Source organism: Nelumbo lutea, chromosome 1, assembly GCF_056320005.1.
Source record: "Nelumbo lutea isolate HS-2025 chromosome 1, American lotus-T2T, whole genome shotgun sequence".
In the NCBI taxonomy this organism is placed as follows: Eukaryota; Viridiplantae; Streptophyta; class Magnoliopsida; order Proteales; family Nelumbonaceae; genus Nelumbo; species Nelumbo lutea.
In genome coordinates, this window is record NC_142684.1 from 161795966 (window position 1) to 161813895 (window position 17930).

Below are 17930 nucleotides of genomic sequence, written 5' to 3' on the forward strand. Positions count from 1 at the left end.
TGTTACAAATTAAAATATATAAAGTCTTTATTAAACGGGATATACTCCTCACAAATGAGCGCCTCACATGCACATCCACCGTGCATTGGGAACATCTCCCAGAATGCATGGTACGATGTGCGTGTGAAGCGCCTGTTAAGCGTCAGGTGAGGAGCAGATCCGGTCTCCCCTTTGTTCTATAAGGGGTCTTTCTAATTTACCTACGAGAGGATATTAAAATTTTGGACTAGAGATATATTTTATTTTTCTTCCATCGGAATTTGCAACTCTACCTACACCCACCCACATACATCGCAGCCACATATGGGCACGTGTTATTGTGCACGGGAAATGTTCGCAATGCACAGAGGTAATGTTGTGGGTAGAGTTGTGAGGAGGAGATCCGGAGTCGCCAACGGCGTCTCCTCCTGCCGCTGTATTAGAATGCTTCCAGCACCTACGTTACTTCAGCAATCTACCATCTGGACAGCAATCTGACGGTAAAGAAGAAAACAAGAACACGGAGATCGCCTTGTGATTTTCCTAGAATCTGGAAACAATTAAGAGATTTGGAAGGAATATAAAAACAACAAACACATAAGGTCATTTACTCTTTGGAAAGGATTCTCTCGATATCTTCGAACGTTTCTTTTAAGCCAATTGAACTGTAAATACCATTATGGAGGGGAGTTCAAGATCAATCGGGAGAAAACGCGAACGAGAGGAAGAAGACATCGAATCCGAAAATAAAGAAAATGACGAAACTCTTTCGCTCGGTGAAGTCTCTATTTCGATATTGTTTCCTTCTCTGTTGAATGCTCCATAAAAATCCATTTTGCATCCTTTGATTATATAGATTGGAGTTCATTTATGATTTAAATCTTTGAATTTTATATATTCATTTTGTTTTTGTAATCTGAACATTTCATTCTCAAGTTGCGTAGAATAGAACCTAGGTTCGAGAGTGAAGATTGTTTTGATTATAGATGGACATTTCCTGCATTTGGTCAGCTTGGTACTTGAGAGTTCCCTTTGAACAGCTCTAAGTATTGTTTTTCGGATTCTTCCAGATAATGAATATCAAGTTCTTGAGCATGATTTAGGTTTTATTCGGTGTTCTATTTTGCAAATAAGTACCGTCTTAGTAAATGTATTAATATGATTTCTTGGTGATTCTGTTATTTCTTTCCTTCTTTCTGATGTGGTAAACTAGTAATGATTCTGTATTATTACCAGAGATGATTAAAGATTGTGCATATAGACTGCATTTATATAACCGAGAAGGAGCAGAAAACACAACTTTTCCACTGTTATAGGATGAAACAAACGGAGACAGTGTACAAATGAGACTGCAAAAAGATGCATCTCAATTATCCCGCTCAAGGCAAGCCGTCTTTAATCAAGTTAACTTCCCTATGATCCTCCTCTTCTTTCTTGTGACAGATGTATACCTTCTTTATTTCATTAAGGAAGTGGGAAAGTCTCCATGAACCCTGATCAATCGAAAAAGGTCTCCATGATATGACATCTTAGTATTTTTATGTTTTAATGACATAGCTGGAATATATAGTAATGGTCAATCACACTTTCAAGTTTCTCTTTAGTTCACCTTAATGAATTCCAGAGAATGCAATCTCTGTGAACTGTGATCCACACAGGATAGAGCTTTCAGTCTTATTTTTTTTTTAACTATTCTTTTGGTATCTCTATTTTCTTTGGAAGCCTCTCTAGGTATGGTAAATGGAATTATGTCTTTAGATTTTTCATAGCATTTGAATCCAAAGAGTAGTCACTTGAAATGGAATTAATTTAGGTTGTTAAGAAAAAATGGACATGATTTCATTTTCTGGGCCTGAATCAACATTATTCAAATGTTCTATTAACAGCCATTCCTAGTTTCTGGATATGGCACTGAACAGAACGGAATGACAGTATAAGATTCATGTCATTGATCCCATATAGTTGGACAAGGCTTAGATGATGAGGATTCTTGATTTTATTTCCTTTCCTTTTTCAACCATTTGATTCGTAACAACTAACAAGGTTAAGCACAAAGTTTATTAGTAGAGTGTACAGAAAGGTACATACAGTATCAAAGGTTAAGAACAATGTTTATTAATAGAGTAGAATGTAAAGAAAAAGTACATACAGTATAAATAAAACAAATGAAAAAAAAAGGAATTAAAAGTTTCTTGTGCTGACTGTTACCCAGTGCCCTTTTCAAGAGGTGCCCTACCTGATAATCTCTACATATTCCAAGTTTCTTGTAAATCCTTACACACACACACACACACACACACATATATATATATATATATATATATATATATATATATATATATATAACAAATAACAAAATTTTATTAAAAGATCAAGGTTGTACAACAAGAAAGTTGTGTCTGTACAAATTATTACAACTCTTGAGAGCATAGCCCTTCTTATCTCTCCCCACAACAGATTCTCTTACATTTGATTCTAAGAAACTTATGGGTATTAAGTCCTTGTTTGGCAAGAGCTTCAGCCAAACTGTTGGCTGATCTCTATACCCATTGAAAATTTAGATGCATATCCCTTGAAACATCTGATTTCATTTCTGTAAGTCCATAAAGCTTTGCTGTCCTTCATCAACCAGCTGATCACAACTTCATAGTCACCTTCAATAACCAACCTCTCAACTCTCATTTCTTTAGCTTTCTGCACTCCAAACACTGCTGCCATAAGTTCTGCCCTGATTGAATCTCCTTCACCTATTGGTCCAGTAAACGATGCAAGCATGGCCCCATTTTCATCCCTTATTGCTCCTCTTATTCTAGACGACCGTGGATTTCCAAGGCTGCTTCCATCAAAGTTCAACTAAAGAAATCCCCTACTCGTTGGGTTTCAACTCCTTGTTATTTTTTGCTTTTTTGATGAAGACCCTGCTATTTCGCCTTAATTTCTAAAGCAATCATCTATTGTGAAGTCTGAAAATAGGTTCATTGTCTTCACCCAATGTGCCTTCCTCATTTTAGTGCTTTCAATTATTGCCTTTTTGCTCCTTATTTTCTCCTCAAGGATCTGCACATTCATTTCCTTCCAAATGGTCAAAATCAAAGTATCCCTTGTGCATCTCCATATTATTCTTCCTCTTCTCTGTGGCCACTCAAAGGTAGTCACATCAAGCAATCTGTCCAAATTAACAAGGGAAGGCCACTTTCATTCAGAAAAAGCAAGGAGCCAATCCCAAATATAGCAAATAAATGGACGTGAGGTTAGTAAGTGGTAAGCAGTCTAATCATTTGATCTGCACACGATACATTAGCTAGGAGACAAATATCAATTGGATCTCTTTCTTTTGCAAAAGATCACAAGTATTAATACCACCATGGTAGACTTCCTAACAGAAAGCACCAGCTTTAGGAGGAATGGGAACAATCCGCATTTATTTCACAAGGAAAAGACAGCATAGGAGGAATAGAAAAGGTTAAGGATTTTAAAAAGGAAGCACAAGAGAAACCACCTGTGGGGTGGGGAGTTCAAAGACGACTATCTACTTTACTAGAATAAAAAAATACCCCTTCCAGGATATGCAAGAGATTGAAAATGAGAGGGTATCAGAATCTCTAAGATTTCTTGCAAACCCCTAGTTCTAAGCCAAGCTAGAAAGTGAAGAGAATAACACAACAAACTTGGAAATGGGCTTACCTTTAAGAGTAGGAAGGTAAAAAAGAGAAGGAAAAAGGTTCTTTTAAGGTGATTCCCCAATCTGAAGATTTTCCAAGAATCTAATTTTATTGCCAGAAAAGAGGTCATACCTGATATGATTGAGAAACAATAGGAGAATGCTATGGATAGCTTTCCAAGGGGAGGCAAGCTTGACTATTTGATAAATCAACATTCCATGGATACTTACTACAACCTTATGCCACAACTTCTCCCAAGAAGTGCCAAATTCCTCTTCCTAAAATTACCTATTCCTAGTCCACTCTCTTCTTTCTTTCTACACACTATTTCCCAAAGAAAGTCTGTCATCAGCTTTTCTATCCTCTTGGTGATTATTTGTGGCATCCTAAAGGCTGAAAGATAATGCACTGGAAGATTTTTTTTGATGATTGATAATGCACCGGAAGATTGACTAATATAGATTTGATTAAAGTTCATATCTCCAAATCACCGCCTAAGAAATTTGCTGTATCTTCATCTGATATCCTAACTCTAGTGAATGAGATATTCCCATGTTAGCCTACCCCCAAAGGGAGATGGTTGGGGTAGGCTTACTTTGTTTAAGTGTACTTTAGCTAATCTCCCTGTATATTACCTTTTTGTGTTTTGGATGCCACAAGTAGTTGTTAGAAAGATTGAGAAGTTAATGAGGGACTTCCTGTGGGAGCCCAAAGAAGGAAGAAAAGATAATTTGATTAGATGGGAGATAGTGAGTAGAAGGAAAGAGGATGGAGGTTTGGGAATAGGTAATGTAAGTAAGAAGAATACAACAATCCTTGGGAAATGGCTATGGAGGTCCCGTTGGAAAATGAAAAAACTATGGTATAAGGTTATGGCTAGCATTTATGGACTCTTGGAGAATGGCTGGGATGTTGGATTATTGCACAGAGCTACCCTTGCTTCACCTTGGAAAGACATCCACAATTTTCTTCTTTTGTTCCTTTCTCACATTAGGTATGATATATCTTTTGGTAACAAGATTAAATTTTGGGTAGATCTTTGGCTTGGGGAGTCTCCTTTTAAAGACTTGTTCTGTTCCCTTTATTCCATTTCAACTCTTAAGATTAAATCTATTTCAGAATTTGTTACACCCTCTCCCTTGCCTTCTGGGCTTGTTTGGAACTTGGGCTTCAGGTGGAATCTTAAGGATTCTGAAATTGCTCTTGCCTTTTTAGCCTTTTGAACTTGTTGGATGGGATGTTTCTTGCTACATCTGAAAGGGATGGACATTTGTAGGCCCCTAAACCTGCTGGTGCCTTCTATTCTGGTTCCTTTTTCACTTCCTTGATTTTGCACAACCCTTCTTCTGGTTCCTTTCCTTTGAAGGAAGTGTGGGTGTGCTCCTATTCCTTCCAAAATTAATGCCTTTTTCTGGGAAACTTTTCATGGAAGCATTAATACTTGTGGTTTGTTACAAAAAAAGAGACCCAATTGGATATTATCTCATAACTGGTGTATGAATGGGGCGACTGCATATCAGTTACTAATATCCTATCCATTTTCCTGCTATATTTGGGAATTATTTTTTGCTCTTTCTGGGTGCAGGTAGAACCCCCTTGTCAGCTTGGACAGGTTGTTATGTGGAAATGTACAGGGGCTATAGTGCTTTGGACGTTGTGGGAAGAGAGGAATGCAAGAATCTTTGAGGAGAAAGAAAGGAGCAGGGAGGCAGTCGTTGAATCCACCACCTTGAGAGTAGTACACTAGTTAAAGACATTGAAGCTTTTCTTTGATTTCACAGTGGATGATTTGCTCACGATTTGGGGGCAATTGTAGCTTCCTCACCTGGTAAAATAAAAGTAAAAATAGATTGGGCACCTCCAAGTAGAGGATGGTGGGAGCTGAATTTTGATGGTAGTTGTGTGGGTAACCTAGGATCTTCTGGAATTGGGTTGTGATAAGAGATGAAGAAGGGGTCATACTTGCAATGTTTTCTAGTCCAACAGGGGAAGGAAATTCACCAAGGGAAGAAATGGAATTGGCAGTTTTTTGGGTGTAGAAAGCTAAGGAAATGGGTGTTGAAAAGTTGATTATTGAAGGCGGCTCTAAGGTGGTGATCAACTGGATATTGAATGATTGAAGGGGCTGTGTGGAGTTTCATAAATGAAATTAGATAGTTCAAACGGCTTTCAAGGGACATGCAACTTGAAATTCAATGGGTAAAAAGTTCGGCCAATTGTTTGGCTAAACAAGGGGTTATCAGGCAGCAATTGTTTTGGGCACAAATGTAAAAGTTGAAGTTAGTGTTGGGGTGAGATGGGTGGGGCTATGCTCACTTTGCTCTCCTTGATTTTAATCACAACCGCTAATTGTTTATGCTTTAAACTTTTTAGTGATTGAAATCTCTTTTTTCTTGTTGCTGATAAAAAAATGATAACATATATGCTTTCTGTGGTGAAATCTCTGAATTCCTCACATGTGCAAATCTAATGACTCATCCTAATAGTTATTTGACCTATTGGATTTTAGAGGTTTTTCTTTGTGTTTCAAAGATTCTGGTTTTCTTTCCTTTCCTATTTTCTATTTTGTCTATGAAAAAGTGAGGCTATCTTTGGTTAAAATTCTTTCTTCTTCAAATAACCACTATTTCAAATAATGATTTCTGAGCCAAAAATGATTCTTTTTTGAAGCTTCATTTTCTTGCTTCAATGAATCAATTCTTAGAATGAATTTTGAGCCCAGAAAAATAGAATTATTTCCAAAAATTTTTATTAATTCAAACTTAAACGTGCTTCTTAGTATCACAAAATTCATTATGGCTAATCCTCCAAAAGCATGCCAAACACAGCCTGAATGTCTCCATTTTGGATGGTATATTTGTGCCCAACAATGTAAAGGAAAATCAGACCGAAGCTTCTTCACAGAAGATATTAATAAATTTGGTTTTTCTATTATCAATGAAGTAACATTTGATTATGGAAAATGTTCTGTGTGGCAGAGGATGAGAAAGAATTTGGTATATCATACACAGGGGGAATGAGATTGGGAGACTATGTTGAAATAGAAAGTGGAGGGGAAGAATGGAAAATCTAGATGAAAGTTATTGATCCAAAAAAAAAAAAAAAAGAAAATCTAGATGAAAGTTTGCTGAAACGAATAACTGGAAGGCTGTGGCTAGTTCAGACTGTAATAAGAATGTTGTAAGACCTACATGGACTCCTCTGGATGATGATTTTATCAAATTAAATGTTGATGGGAGTAGTGTAGGTAATCCAGGTCCTTCTGGTATTGGCGATGTGTTTAGGAATAAGGATGGAAAGGTCATTGGGTTATTCTCAGGTCCAATTGGTGTGGGTGACTCATTAAGAGCTGAGGTTCTGGCTGTCTTGGAAGGAGTGCAAAAGGCCAAAGATATGAATGTGAGCAAACTGATTATAGAAGGAGATTCAAAGCTGGTAGTGGAGTGGTTGGAAAAGGGAAGAAGTGGATTGTGGATCTTCAATGGTGAAAGGAGGAAATTCAAATGGTTGGCACAAAATATGGAAGTGAATTTCAGCTGGGTTAAAAGGACTGCTGATGCTTTTGCTGATGTTCTAGCAAAACAAGGAGTGGGAAGAAATCAAATGTTTTGGGTAGAACTGTAAGCTGTCCTATAAAATTAATTCTGGTGAGGAGAGGTAAGAAAGGTTATCTCTCCTCTGCTGTATAATTCTTTAATTTTAATGAAATCCTGTTATTGATAAAAAAAAACTTTGTTTAGTTGGTTTGGTGTTTTGGATGAGTTGATACTTTGCTGCTTTGTATGACAGGAAGTATTGGTATGGATGTTGGGAGGTTGTTTGACTATTTTGTGTGTACATTGGTTGTGATTGTTCTGCATTTGGAGGGATGGCAGTTGTTTATTTATCTTTTTGGTGATGTCTTGGCACCTTTTGTACTCTCTCTCTAACGTTTTATTTTTTATTTATAAAAAAATCATTCTTTATTTATGTGGTCTATCGGGGTATTTGGAAGGAAAGAAATAGATATTCTTTTGAAGGGAAGCTTCTCCTAGTAGAGATTGGTTTATTCAGGAAGTTGACAATGTGAATGAACAGAGAAGCCTTTGGTTCCAGATTAAGGTTGACGTTAGACATCTTTTTTGATCAGCAACAAAAATATTTGACATTAGACATTATTATAAAGGATGATCAAATCTTTGTATTTTGTTTATTTTTGTTGTTTCTTCTCTGGTTCTTGATTTCTGTTAAAGGTTTAAAATCTCAGTCTCGGTGAAAATATTGGTCATGCAAATATGAGAAACATGTAAGAAATTTCAGAAATGTTGTATGGAAATATTGTAAAATAATAGACATGGTTGAAACATTGTTAAATATCCAAAAATATAGAATGATATTTTATAATATGATAAAAGTAGCATAGGTACACCCCATTTTTTTTGAGAATAGGCAAAGCATGGTAATACCAATATAAATAAACAAAAAAAAAGGTAAAGTATGATACTATTAATAAAAACAAAAACATGTACAACAAGCTGCTGTACACAGGAACTTGCAATCACTGCCCATGCAGCCCTATACCCCCAAACCCTGCTTTACAAAAAGATTTTCATATACAAAAAGTGAACTATAGTTTTTGTCCTTCAATAACTTGTTCATAGCAAGCCAGGAAAACATCTTTCCCAAGACTTTCTGGAAAACTGAATATACCAAGCTGCCTTTGTTTTTGAATATCCTTGCGTTTATTTCATGCCATATACACTACAGAATCGCTGGAAGTGCAATATTCCATGCCATCCTACCCTTCTTAGTTAAGCCTCTAATTCTCCAGCTTTGAATTAACTTCACCACCTATTTATCAAAAAAAAAAAAAAGCTCCACCACCGATTCTGGCATGCAGGTATTCACCTCAAACAGATTTCATATTGTTGCCTATATTTCATGGGTGAAACTACAGTTTAACATCAAATGGTTAACTGATTCAACCTGCTCCTCACATAATACACAGTTGGTGGATTTCAAATGCATATCCTTCTTGATCAAGTTGACCCTGGTTAAAATTCTGTTCAGGTAAGTAGTCGAAACAAAAAAGGCTACATTTGAAGGTACATTCTTGCACTGAACAAAACTAAGAAACTAAGGTTAATAAACAAAATAATACACTATGAAGTTGCCTTGTAAACTCAAGCCAAAACTACATGGTAGATTGAATTCAAGCAAAATTTTTAACTTATAAAAACTGAAAATTATTCTAATAGATCAACCAAATAATCTATTGTATGAACACAATCTAATATTTAACTTCATGTTTGACAAGAATTTCAAGCTACTCAAAGTGGTAATCATATCCATTAGGTAGGCTATAATACTGCTACTCCGCATATCTACAATGTAGTTGTCAACTTATGTTATAATACCATGTCTTGTATTCTACATAGTATTGGTAGTTTTCATTAGGGAATATGTGGATTCCAGTTGTCACGTGGGACTACAAGAATGTGATAAAGAAATTCAAATGGCCGACAAGGAATATGTCTGTAATGGTACAGTGGGTTGGGAGATCAACTAATGCTTTTGCTGATGTCTTAGCAAAACAAGGGACAAACAGGGAAACTTTGTTCTGGGTGCAGCTGTAATTTGTGTCTTTTGCAACAGTCATGTTTTTTTGTTGTAGTTATTGTGTTTTCTGTGTTTTCTGTATGGAGAGGCAGCACCTCACGCCTCTCTAAGGGGATTCTCATGTAACCGATCTTTGAATTCATGGAATATGACTCTTTACTTATCAAAAAAATATGTGGATTCCAGTTATTTCATGTTTGTACCCATGGCAATGAAAATATATTGTGGAAATATTAGGAAATATATGGGTATTATTGGAAGAAAGAAATACTGGGATTTTCAAGGAGAAGTCATGAACAAACAAGGAGATCATGGAAAGCATAATGATTAAAGTGGTGCATTGGTTGAAGACCATGGAGCTGCTTTCTCCTTTTCCATGGAAGAGGATGGAATTGGATAGCAAAAGCAAAATCAATATTGGCAAGGACTAAAGTTCAGATATTGAGGCCACTGAGGTCCGCTCAATTGAAATTGAACTTTGATGGTTGCAATTTAGGAAATCTAGAACTATCATGTATAGGAGGAGCTTACAGGGATGCTACGGGAAATGTCATTGCTGTGTTCTTGGGGCCAATAGGTGTTGGTGATTCTTTGGTGGCGGAGTTAAAGATTGTACTACAGAGATTAAGAGTTGGGAGAAATATGCAAGTATGAAACATCATTGTGGAAGGAGACTCAAAAATAGTGGAGTGTTGGCTAAGATCAAACAGCCAAAGAATATGGGAATACAGGTACATAATGAAGGAGATAAAAGTGTTGGCAAGGAAATTAGAGGCTTCATTTCATTGGGTCAGGAGATTGGCAAATTGCTTGATGCACTTGCAAAACAAGGTACAACTAGGACTTAGTTATTCAAGGGGCAGTTGTAAATATTTGTAATATATTATGTAAAGTAGACGAAGGGGTGCAAGGGTAAGGCGGTGTACCTCAATCCTTCCCCAGACCCTGCATTTGTGGGAGCCTAGTGCACCGGGCTGCCCTTTAAATAAAGGAGTAAGAGGGAATTTAGCATAGGGGTGCTGAACTATGCAATTTTTTTCCAATATATTCAATAAAATTTTCTTAGTTATCAATAAAAAATAAAGGAAATATATGGACATTTTTAAACCATGTTTCTACTGGAGAGAAGGCAAAAATTGTGTGGAGTATGGTTCCTTTTGTTGTAGTTTGGGGTACTTAGAAAGAAAGGAATGAAAGAATATTTGAAGAAAAGCATTTAAGCTGTAGAAAAAATGTTGCTGGTATTTGTTTCATAACTGTGAGATGGTTGATTATACATACAGAATTTGAATATATGATTGTCAACCATTTGGTGCTGATTTTCAGGTCATTCTGGATCTTGTATCTATTGATAATTGATGGTTTTGTTATACTTTTTGTACTTAATCATTTTTTTTAATAATTTTCTTAATAGGTTGAAGTCTCTTTACTGTCTTTGTTTTTCCTGATTAATGGAATTGTCTTCCCTTATTATCAGAAAAAGAAGAAGCCCTCTTTACTACTTATTATTTGTAATCTTTATTTTCATTGATTAATTAAGTTGTATCTTTCCTGTAAAAAAGAAAGTAACAAACTAACAATTGTCTCAGAGCTACATGCTTGGCACAACAATTTCCTTGAGTGTGTTAAAATTGTTTGATCCTTAAATATTCATCAACACTTTAGTGTTTGACCCACATTTTTATTTTTTAATTACATAATTGCTAATTTGTGAACCTTGAACATTTGCCATGCGTTAAGGAATCTCTTTTTTACACCATTATTATGTGAAGCTTTATGAAGTTAACCTTCAGTGTCACTAATTTATGGAAACTGTATCCATTTTTAAAATTCTAAAATTTTAGTTTTATTCTGATATGAAATACCTTAAAAAATGGAGCTAACATCTGTAAATGCAGAGAATAGTCTTACATTTAGTGATACTTTGATTGCTCTGCGGATAATGCGGTCTCAGTTTCCAAACATTGAGAAGGTTGGTATTATACTAGTTTAGCAATTCACTTTACTTTTGTTGCAATTCTTGAATTTACAGACATGTGGACATTTGATGTTGGACCAGTAGAGAAATGGTTGAAAAAATTGCTAGGTTGAAAATGGATTCTAATGGTTTTATTTATTTATTTATTTATTTTTTGAGAGAAGATAACTAATTCCATTAAGATAAAAAAGGGAAGGATGTACATGAGGGGATGTACAAAGCCTTCTCAGAAAAACAAAAACAAAAGACAAAGCCCACTAAATGGGCAATGTATGAGTACTATGCAAAATATCCCTTCCCAGCCCAGATTTAGCTAGACTATCAACCACTTGATTTAATTCTCTAGGAATCCATCTAAAACTGCACTCTAAGCAAGAGGCAAGCTCCCTGATTTCTAACAGCAGATGGGAGAGCTGATGTGACTTGGTGATTCTGAGGCCTTCCAGGACGGCCTAATGGTTGAAATTATATAGAAAATATAATCCTATCAGTCTAAAGGATCAACAGTTATGGAGGAACTAAGGGGAAGTAATGGGTTGAGAAGGATCTCTATCAAGCTTGTAACAGACCACAAGGCGTTTAGCTTTCTTGTTTTGAGATAATGCAAAGGGGTTGGTAGAAATTAAGAGTGTTCCGGAGCTCAAATTAACAACAGTTTAAGAACTGTAGAAAATAATAGAATCAAGACAAAAAGAAGGGAAGATATGAGTGAAAAAGAGGGCAAATAAGATCTATAAAAAAAGAGGGGAAATAAGAACTAGTGAGGAAATGATTCAGTAAAAAGAACGGAAGTGCAATAAATAAGCAAATATGAAAATAGAATAAATGATTGACCAAGCTAATAATCAGCTGGTAAATGAATTAACTGGTGTACATTAAAGATAGACTTTTAGATCCTAATATAATCAGTGCAATTAGATTTCCCTAGGAGCACATACCTAGAGAATGATTTAAGAACCTTGAAGATAATAGGTGACAAAGAGAGGAAATAAGAGCTAGGGAGATGATTCAGTAATGAAGAAAAACTTTCAAGGTATTGACGTTTCATAATCTTTTCAGTTTCTGAATCTTCTTACTGTACTGAAAATGGTATCAGAGATTGACTAAGCTAATAATCAGCTGGTAAATGAAATAACTTCAGGACATTAATGATAGGACCTAATATAATCAGTGCCATTAGATTTCTTTAGGAACAAACAGCAAGAGATGGATTTGTCACCTTCATAAGTTTGGAGTCAAGACCAAACACACAAGGAAGAAAAATCTCTTCTTTCGTTCATTCCAGAACTCCAATAAGTTAATACATGGAATATAAATGGAGAAGCACACATATTTCCTAAGATCTAAGAAATATTTGATTTTGCTAAATATGGAAAAGCTAACAATCCTTAATACTAAAATCCGATTTAAAATATCTTCAGGATTGAAGTAAATCTTTAGGCTCATATTATGTGGGTTCCACTTTAGTTGGTAAATAACCTATTGGGCTTTCTAGAATGAGCTTGTTTTTGTTTGCCCTGTTCTCAAGTAAAAAACTTAATAGATTCAAGCTTTCCGATGAAAACTTTTTAGGCCCATGGAATTAGCTGGATTTACATGGTTTTATGAAACCCCAATTGCTGTCTTCTTGTGAGATCATAGTTGTCAAGGCGTGTCACCTAGGTGACTACATTCTCATGGCTGGATGCGTTGCTTGGATGCCATGCTTGTATGGAAAGGCACTCATCTAGGCAAGTAGGAGCCCATCTAGGCAATCAGGTGTGAGCCTACGCTATTAGCTACATCTTAATACATCCTACAATATATCAGGCCCAATTGGAGTGGGTGACTCCCTTAGAGCTGAGATCTTTGCAGTTATGGAAGGAGTCTGGAAAGCTAAGGAATTGAACATCAAGAAACTCATAGTTGAAGGGGATTCAGAGGTGGTGATAGGGTGGCTGGCTAAAGATCAAAATGATTTATGGAAGTACAATATTGAGAAGAGGAAATTCAAGTGGCTGGTGCGGGAGATGGAAGTTAAGACATGTTGGATTAAAAGATCGGCTAATTCTCTAGCTGACGGTTTAGCTAAACAAGGGGCAGAAAGGGATTCATTGTTTTGGGCTAAGCTGTAACGTTAGTGTCTTTGTCTTTTTCTTTTTTCCTTTCTTGAAGCTCTTTGTGACACTTGGAAGATAAGTGTGTTTTTCTTCCACTTGTAAATTTTCTACTGATGAATTAATGAAAGTGTTATTGATAAAAAAAATGTTTTACTTTTTTTTCTGATAAATTGTGTAAGGGTTTTACCTTTAAAACAAAAAAGAACCAAGGTTTTTAAAAGAGAAAAAGAATTAAAGAAGAGAAGAAAAGGATAAAGATGTTCTTGTATTAATGCAAGGTGCCAACCAGCGGGTTGGTAGGGTCTCCTGCTTGTCGTAGCGGAGATTTGGGATCGAATCCCGTCTGCACCTGAGTTGGGGGATGGGCTACCCCCATTGTGTATCCCTTCAAAAAGAAATAAAAAAAGATGTTCTTGTATTAATCTAGTTTTAAATAGAAAATGAGCTTTGTCCCTTGTACTTTTTCCCTTTTGATTAGCCTCTTATAACATGCAATTGCTCTATTATGTACTTATTATGATACAATGCAGTGTTTGAATTTAATTGATTTTAAATGAATACAATGATTTGAAATGTTTTGTGAGGCAAACTAATATTATTTGTAAAGACTAAAGGGGACTGCTATTTTTGTTTTTACTTTGTAAAATTCTGTCATATAGTCACCTGGATTGTCTAAGTGCTTTTCTGTTGCCTGGAGTTACATAGGTGTCTTGACAACTATGCATGAGAGCAACATGAAGGCCCATACGAGCCTAGAGAAAATTATGGTTTTGGCTGCTTTTTTGTCAGCCTTTAGAGGAGATCTTTCTTAGTCTATCCAGGCCCAGGCATGGAATTATATGCATGTATTGTAATATGATAAATACCAACTCTCCCCTCTCCTTGGGATGCTTGTAATGTCAATTTTAAGATTATCTTTTTCTTAAAAATATGATATGATATATAATATTATAATGTAATGCATATATTCTATTCTATTCTATATAACATATAATATATTGTTAGACAGTCTTGTATGCCCTTAGCTTCAATCGGATTTGATGTATTTTTGTTATTTAGTGAAAATAAATTAAAGTGCATGTTTGATTCATGTTGTTTGGTATAATTCTGTGTAAGACTCTAAAACTGGACACTTATGGAAACTTGTGTTAGTTTTAAATGTTCACAGCCATTGGATAAGTCTGGGGAGATTTATCCTGCCAAGGCTGATACTGGTGTGCCACCAAGTGTTGGGATGGCTTGTTTTGGCCATCAGGGTAAGACCCAAGGCACATGCAGTATGGGATTGCTTGAACCCTTGAACCGGACCGGATTTCTAGTATTGCCCTAGACCTTGGAGACAGATGGGCAAAACTGAAAAGTTACACCTGACCCCTAGACTCGATTATGACACGTCACTAGGTGTTGGATCGGGCTGTCTTTGATGTGTCAATCAGTGAGATCCTTAGTGGGGGTCAAAACCTGGACATGTTGGGGCAGTTTGAGAATTCATCTGAGTGAGTGGTCATAGTGACAGGATCAACCCCTTTGTCGGACAATGGTAATGATCGGTAATGCACTCTCTCTGATGGAAATCAAACTGCCGACAGTTGATTTCAATCGTTGGAATTTTGTTTTGCAAAATAAGATATATACATATATATGTATATGTACGGTTTCAAAAGATTTGCAAAAGGTTTTAATTCCCGGGATCCATGTGAGTAGAGAGTGCGGCACTGTTCCTTGCAGCCGAGAGAGAGGTCTTCTCTTGTCGGGCAGTGCTTGATCATTAAGGGTTGAGAGGTTAAGTGTAAGACCATTTAGGATAATACCTGATGGGCTAATCTTGCACCTGTCCACAGTCCCTGGGTTTTTATAAGATGGCTTGGCCTAGGGACCACTTAATGTAAGTGTTGGGCCCATAGGGTCCATGTGATGGGCTCAAGGGGGTCACTGAGTCTTTCAGTGAATTCGACTGGGCCTTGTAATAAAGGCTGGGCCGAACCCATGTGGCTGGTGTGTAGATCAATGCTTGGGTCCCACGCCATACAAAGAAGCCCAACTGGGCAGCAGGTTGGAAACTAGTTAAACATTGAACACTTAATGGGCCAAAAGCCCATTTCGAACTGGGCTGATATGATCACCAGTTCATAGGGCGAATCTGAGATTAGTATTAGTAAAAGGATTGGGTCTTTGACCTTATCCACTTTAAGAGACCAAATTCAAATTAGATTTGAATCTGGTAACCTCATGATAAGATCAGGAGTTAATTAACTTAATCTGCAGATATGATTAAGATTAACCTCTATCCAAATACTGATTTGGATTGGGATAACTCCCAAAATATTGGGAGGTTTCTTAATCAAGAAGAAAGAGGAGAAAACCCTAGCAGAAATATCAGATTTCGAACAAGGGGGTTGGAGTAAGCAAGACACACATCCTGCAATCTGAGATTTGATCTCTCACAGACTCCAGAGAGAAGAGAAAATTCTGCCCTCTTCGTCCCTGGACTTCTCCTCCTTCAGCCGCCGCCACTACCTGTTAGAAGATTGGATCTTTGCAGCAACAGGAAGTCAAGAAAGCAGTTCTTGACAATAGTCTTGCAAGAAAGACACTAGGATTCGGTGTTCAAGGTTTCCAGAGGGTTCTTGTGAAGAATCCAGTGTGTAGGACGCACCCTGCTGGTTCCGTTCCATCCACAACTGTGTCATCTTCAGCAGGAGCGGATCTTGGTCACTTCTTTGGGCGTGAACACAAACTTTGGGAGATATTATTTCTCCGGATCAGGTATAATCATTCCTGTTTCCTTTTGGTTCAGATCTGGTTTGTTTATGGTTCAAGTAGGATCCTTGAATAATGTATTCTAAATTTAGGGAATATGATTCCCAGTCGGAAGAAGGTAGGAAATTTTTTTGAAATTCCCCCCATTTTGCACCTTTCTTGGCGTCCATTAGATGGATCCTACCTTTCTTTCATATATATATATATATAATTTTGTAGCAGAATGGTTGAAATGAAACAGGATTCATGTAGCTGACCACCATAAGGCTTGGATGATGATGATGATGAAAATTGTAAGCTTGGAAGTCTCGCCTGCCCCAGCCAGGCTCATGATCACCCCTACTTTTCCCCTATCTCCCTGTTTTGAAACAACTCATTCATGAGTTTTAAAGACCTTGAGGATGAAAGGAAAGGTACCTTGTCTCTCATGGTCTTTTTAGTATGATGCTTCTGAACTATATTCACTAGCAGGGACCAGCGAGATAGCAGAATCGACCCCAACTCTGTTTTAATGGAAATGGTTCATATACCTAATGGTGATGATGGAAACATCATTGCCCTGTTTTCTTCGAATCACTTGATTGATAACTCTGTGTTCAGTTCTTGGGAGAAGAATCATTTTCACTTCCTTCCACCCTGCTGAATCCTTTTTTATCATTGCCACTACCACAAAATTCTAGTCATTGAGCTATTGCTTCACCACTGCTTTTGGAATAATGCTCTACTTGCCAGGGCTATCTTGTAATCCTTCTCATGCAGCTTCACCTTCTTTAGCTGTTGCTTCTCCCCTACTGTAGGTGTTCATTTTGTTTTGTCTCTGTAAAACTCTGGCACATATTTGAGAAGCTAAATCCAATCTGATGACCTTCTCCCTTCTGGTATATAGATAGTGTAAGCCTTTGATGCCACGAAGTGTTCCGTTGCACTGAGAAATCTCCCTTTCCTCTTTTCCTTCTTTTCTGCTGCTTATTGTCTTTTGCCTCTACTGTATTCTGTCCTCCAATCCTTATTTCTATCTGCATTACGACATACACTGCACCTTGCATGAAATCTTTCAGCCATTCCATAGCTATCTTTTCTAGTATAATGACTTCTTCTTTAATCTTCAACGCCAAAATGCTACTGTTTGAAATCTCCTTGAAGAGAGATTTTAGCCTCTATCCTGCATGATCGTCTTCACTTACTTCCCAGTCCTTCAGCCATCTTCCCCTTCCAAGCATTTTATGAAACACCTGAAAGGCATGAATAGATGTTGGGGTGGATGAATGAAGGGAACTTTATTGGTATATACTATACACTTTGGATCTTGGATCATTGATGGTTGGGTTCATGCTGAGTCCACACCACTATGCTAAAACCAGTGATTTAAAAGGCATGGGCACATGGGTGAAGCACATTTCAAGGCATGTGCTTCTCCTAGGCCCAGGCACAGCCCCTTTAAAAAGGTGTGCACACACCTGGTGCACCTTGCACCTCAGCTCTTTAGATTAGGTGGATTTTATTACCAACCTGCCAATGATCTCACTGTAGAGGAAGAGGCAATCCATCATTAAAGAAAGCCCTTCTTTGGTTTCTCCATACCCCTGAAAGTTTTGGCATTCCTTTCTTCCCAGATAGTCCAATGGATTACTGCCCTTGTATAACTCCAAAAAAAAATTTCCCCCTTCTAAGCAAAGTGAATAAAGAAGCTTTGAAAAGTTCCACCACCTTGGAAGGAAGGGTCCACTTGCTATCAAAGAGTAAAAAACCAATCCCGAGCACTAGTAACAAGGTAATAGGAGAGCAGAAGGTGTCTGGGTGAAACATAGATTGTCTATTTGCCATAGAAAGAATACATAAGTGTGGGGGAAACAT

The 17930-nt window shown here is 37.0% G+C and overlaps 1 protein-coding gene across 3 annotated transcripts in view; it reads left to right on the forward strand.

Moving 5' to 3' along the window:
* Window positions 1-332: 332 nt before the first annotated feature.
* LOC148878785 (Serine/Threonine-kinase) overlaps window positions 333-17930 on the forward strand; it is an 84171-nt gene continuing 66573 nt past the window's right edge. For 2 of the 3 annotated variants that reach the window (XM_088960152.1, XM_088960153.1), the window contains exons 1-2: window positions 333-755; window positions 11138-11211. In XM_088960152.1, coding sequence (XP_088816278.1) covers window positions 659-755; window positions 11138-11211 — 171 coding nt within the window. In that variant the 5' untranslated portion in view covers window positions 333-658. The remainder of the gene's footprint in view (window positions 756-11137; window positions 11212-17930) is intronic. The other variant, XM_088960154.1, reaches the window with a different exon arrangement.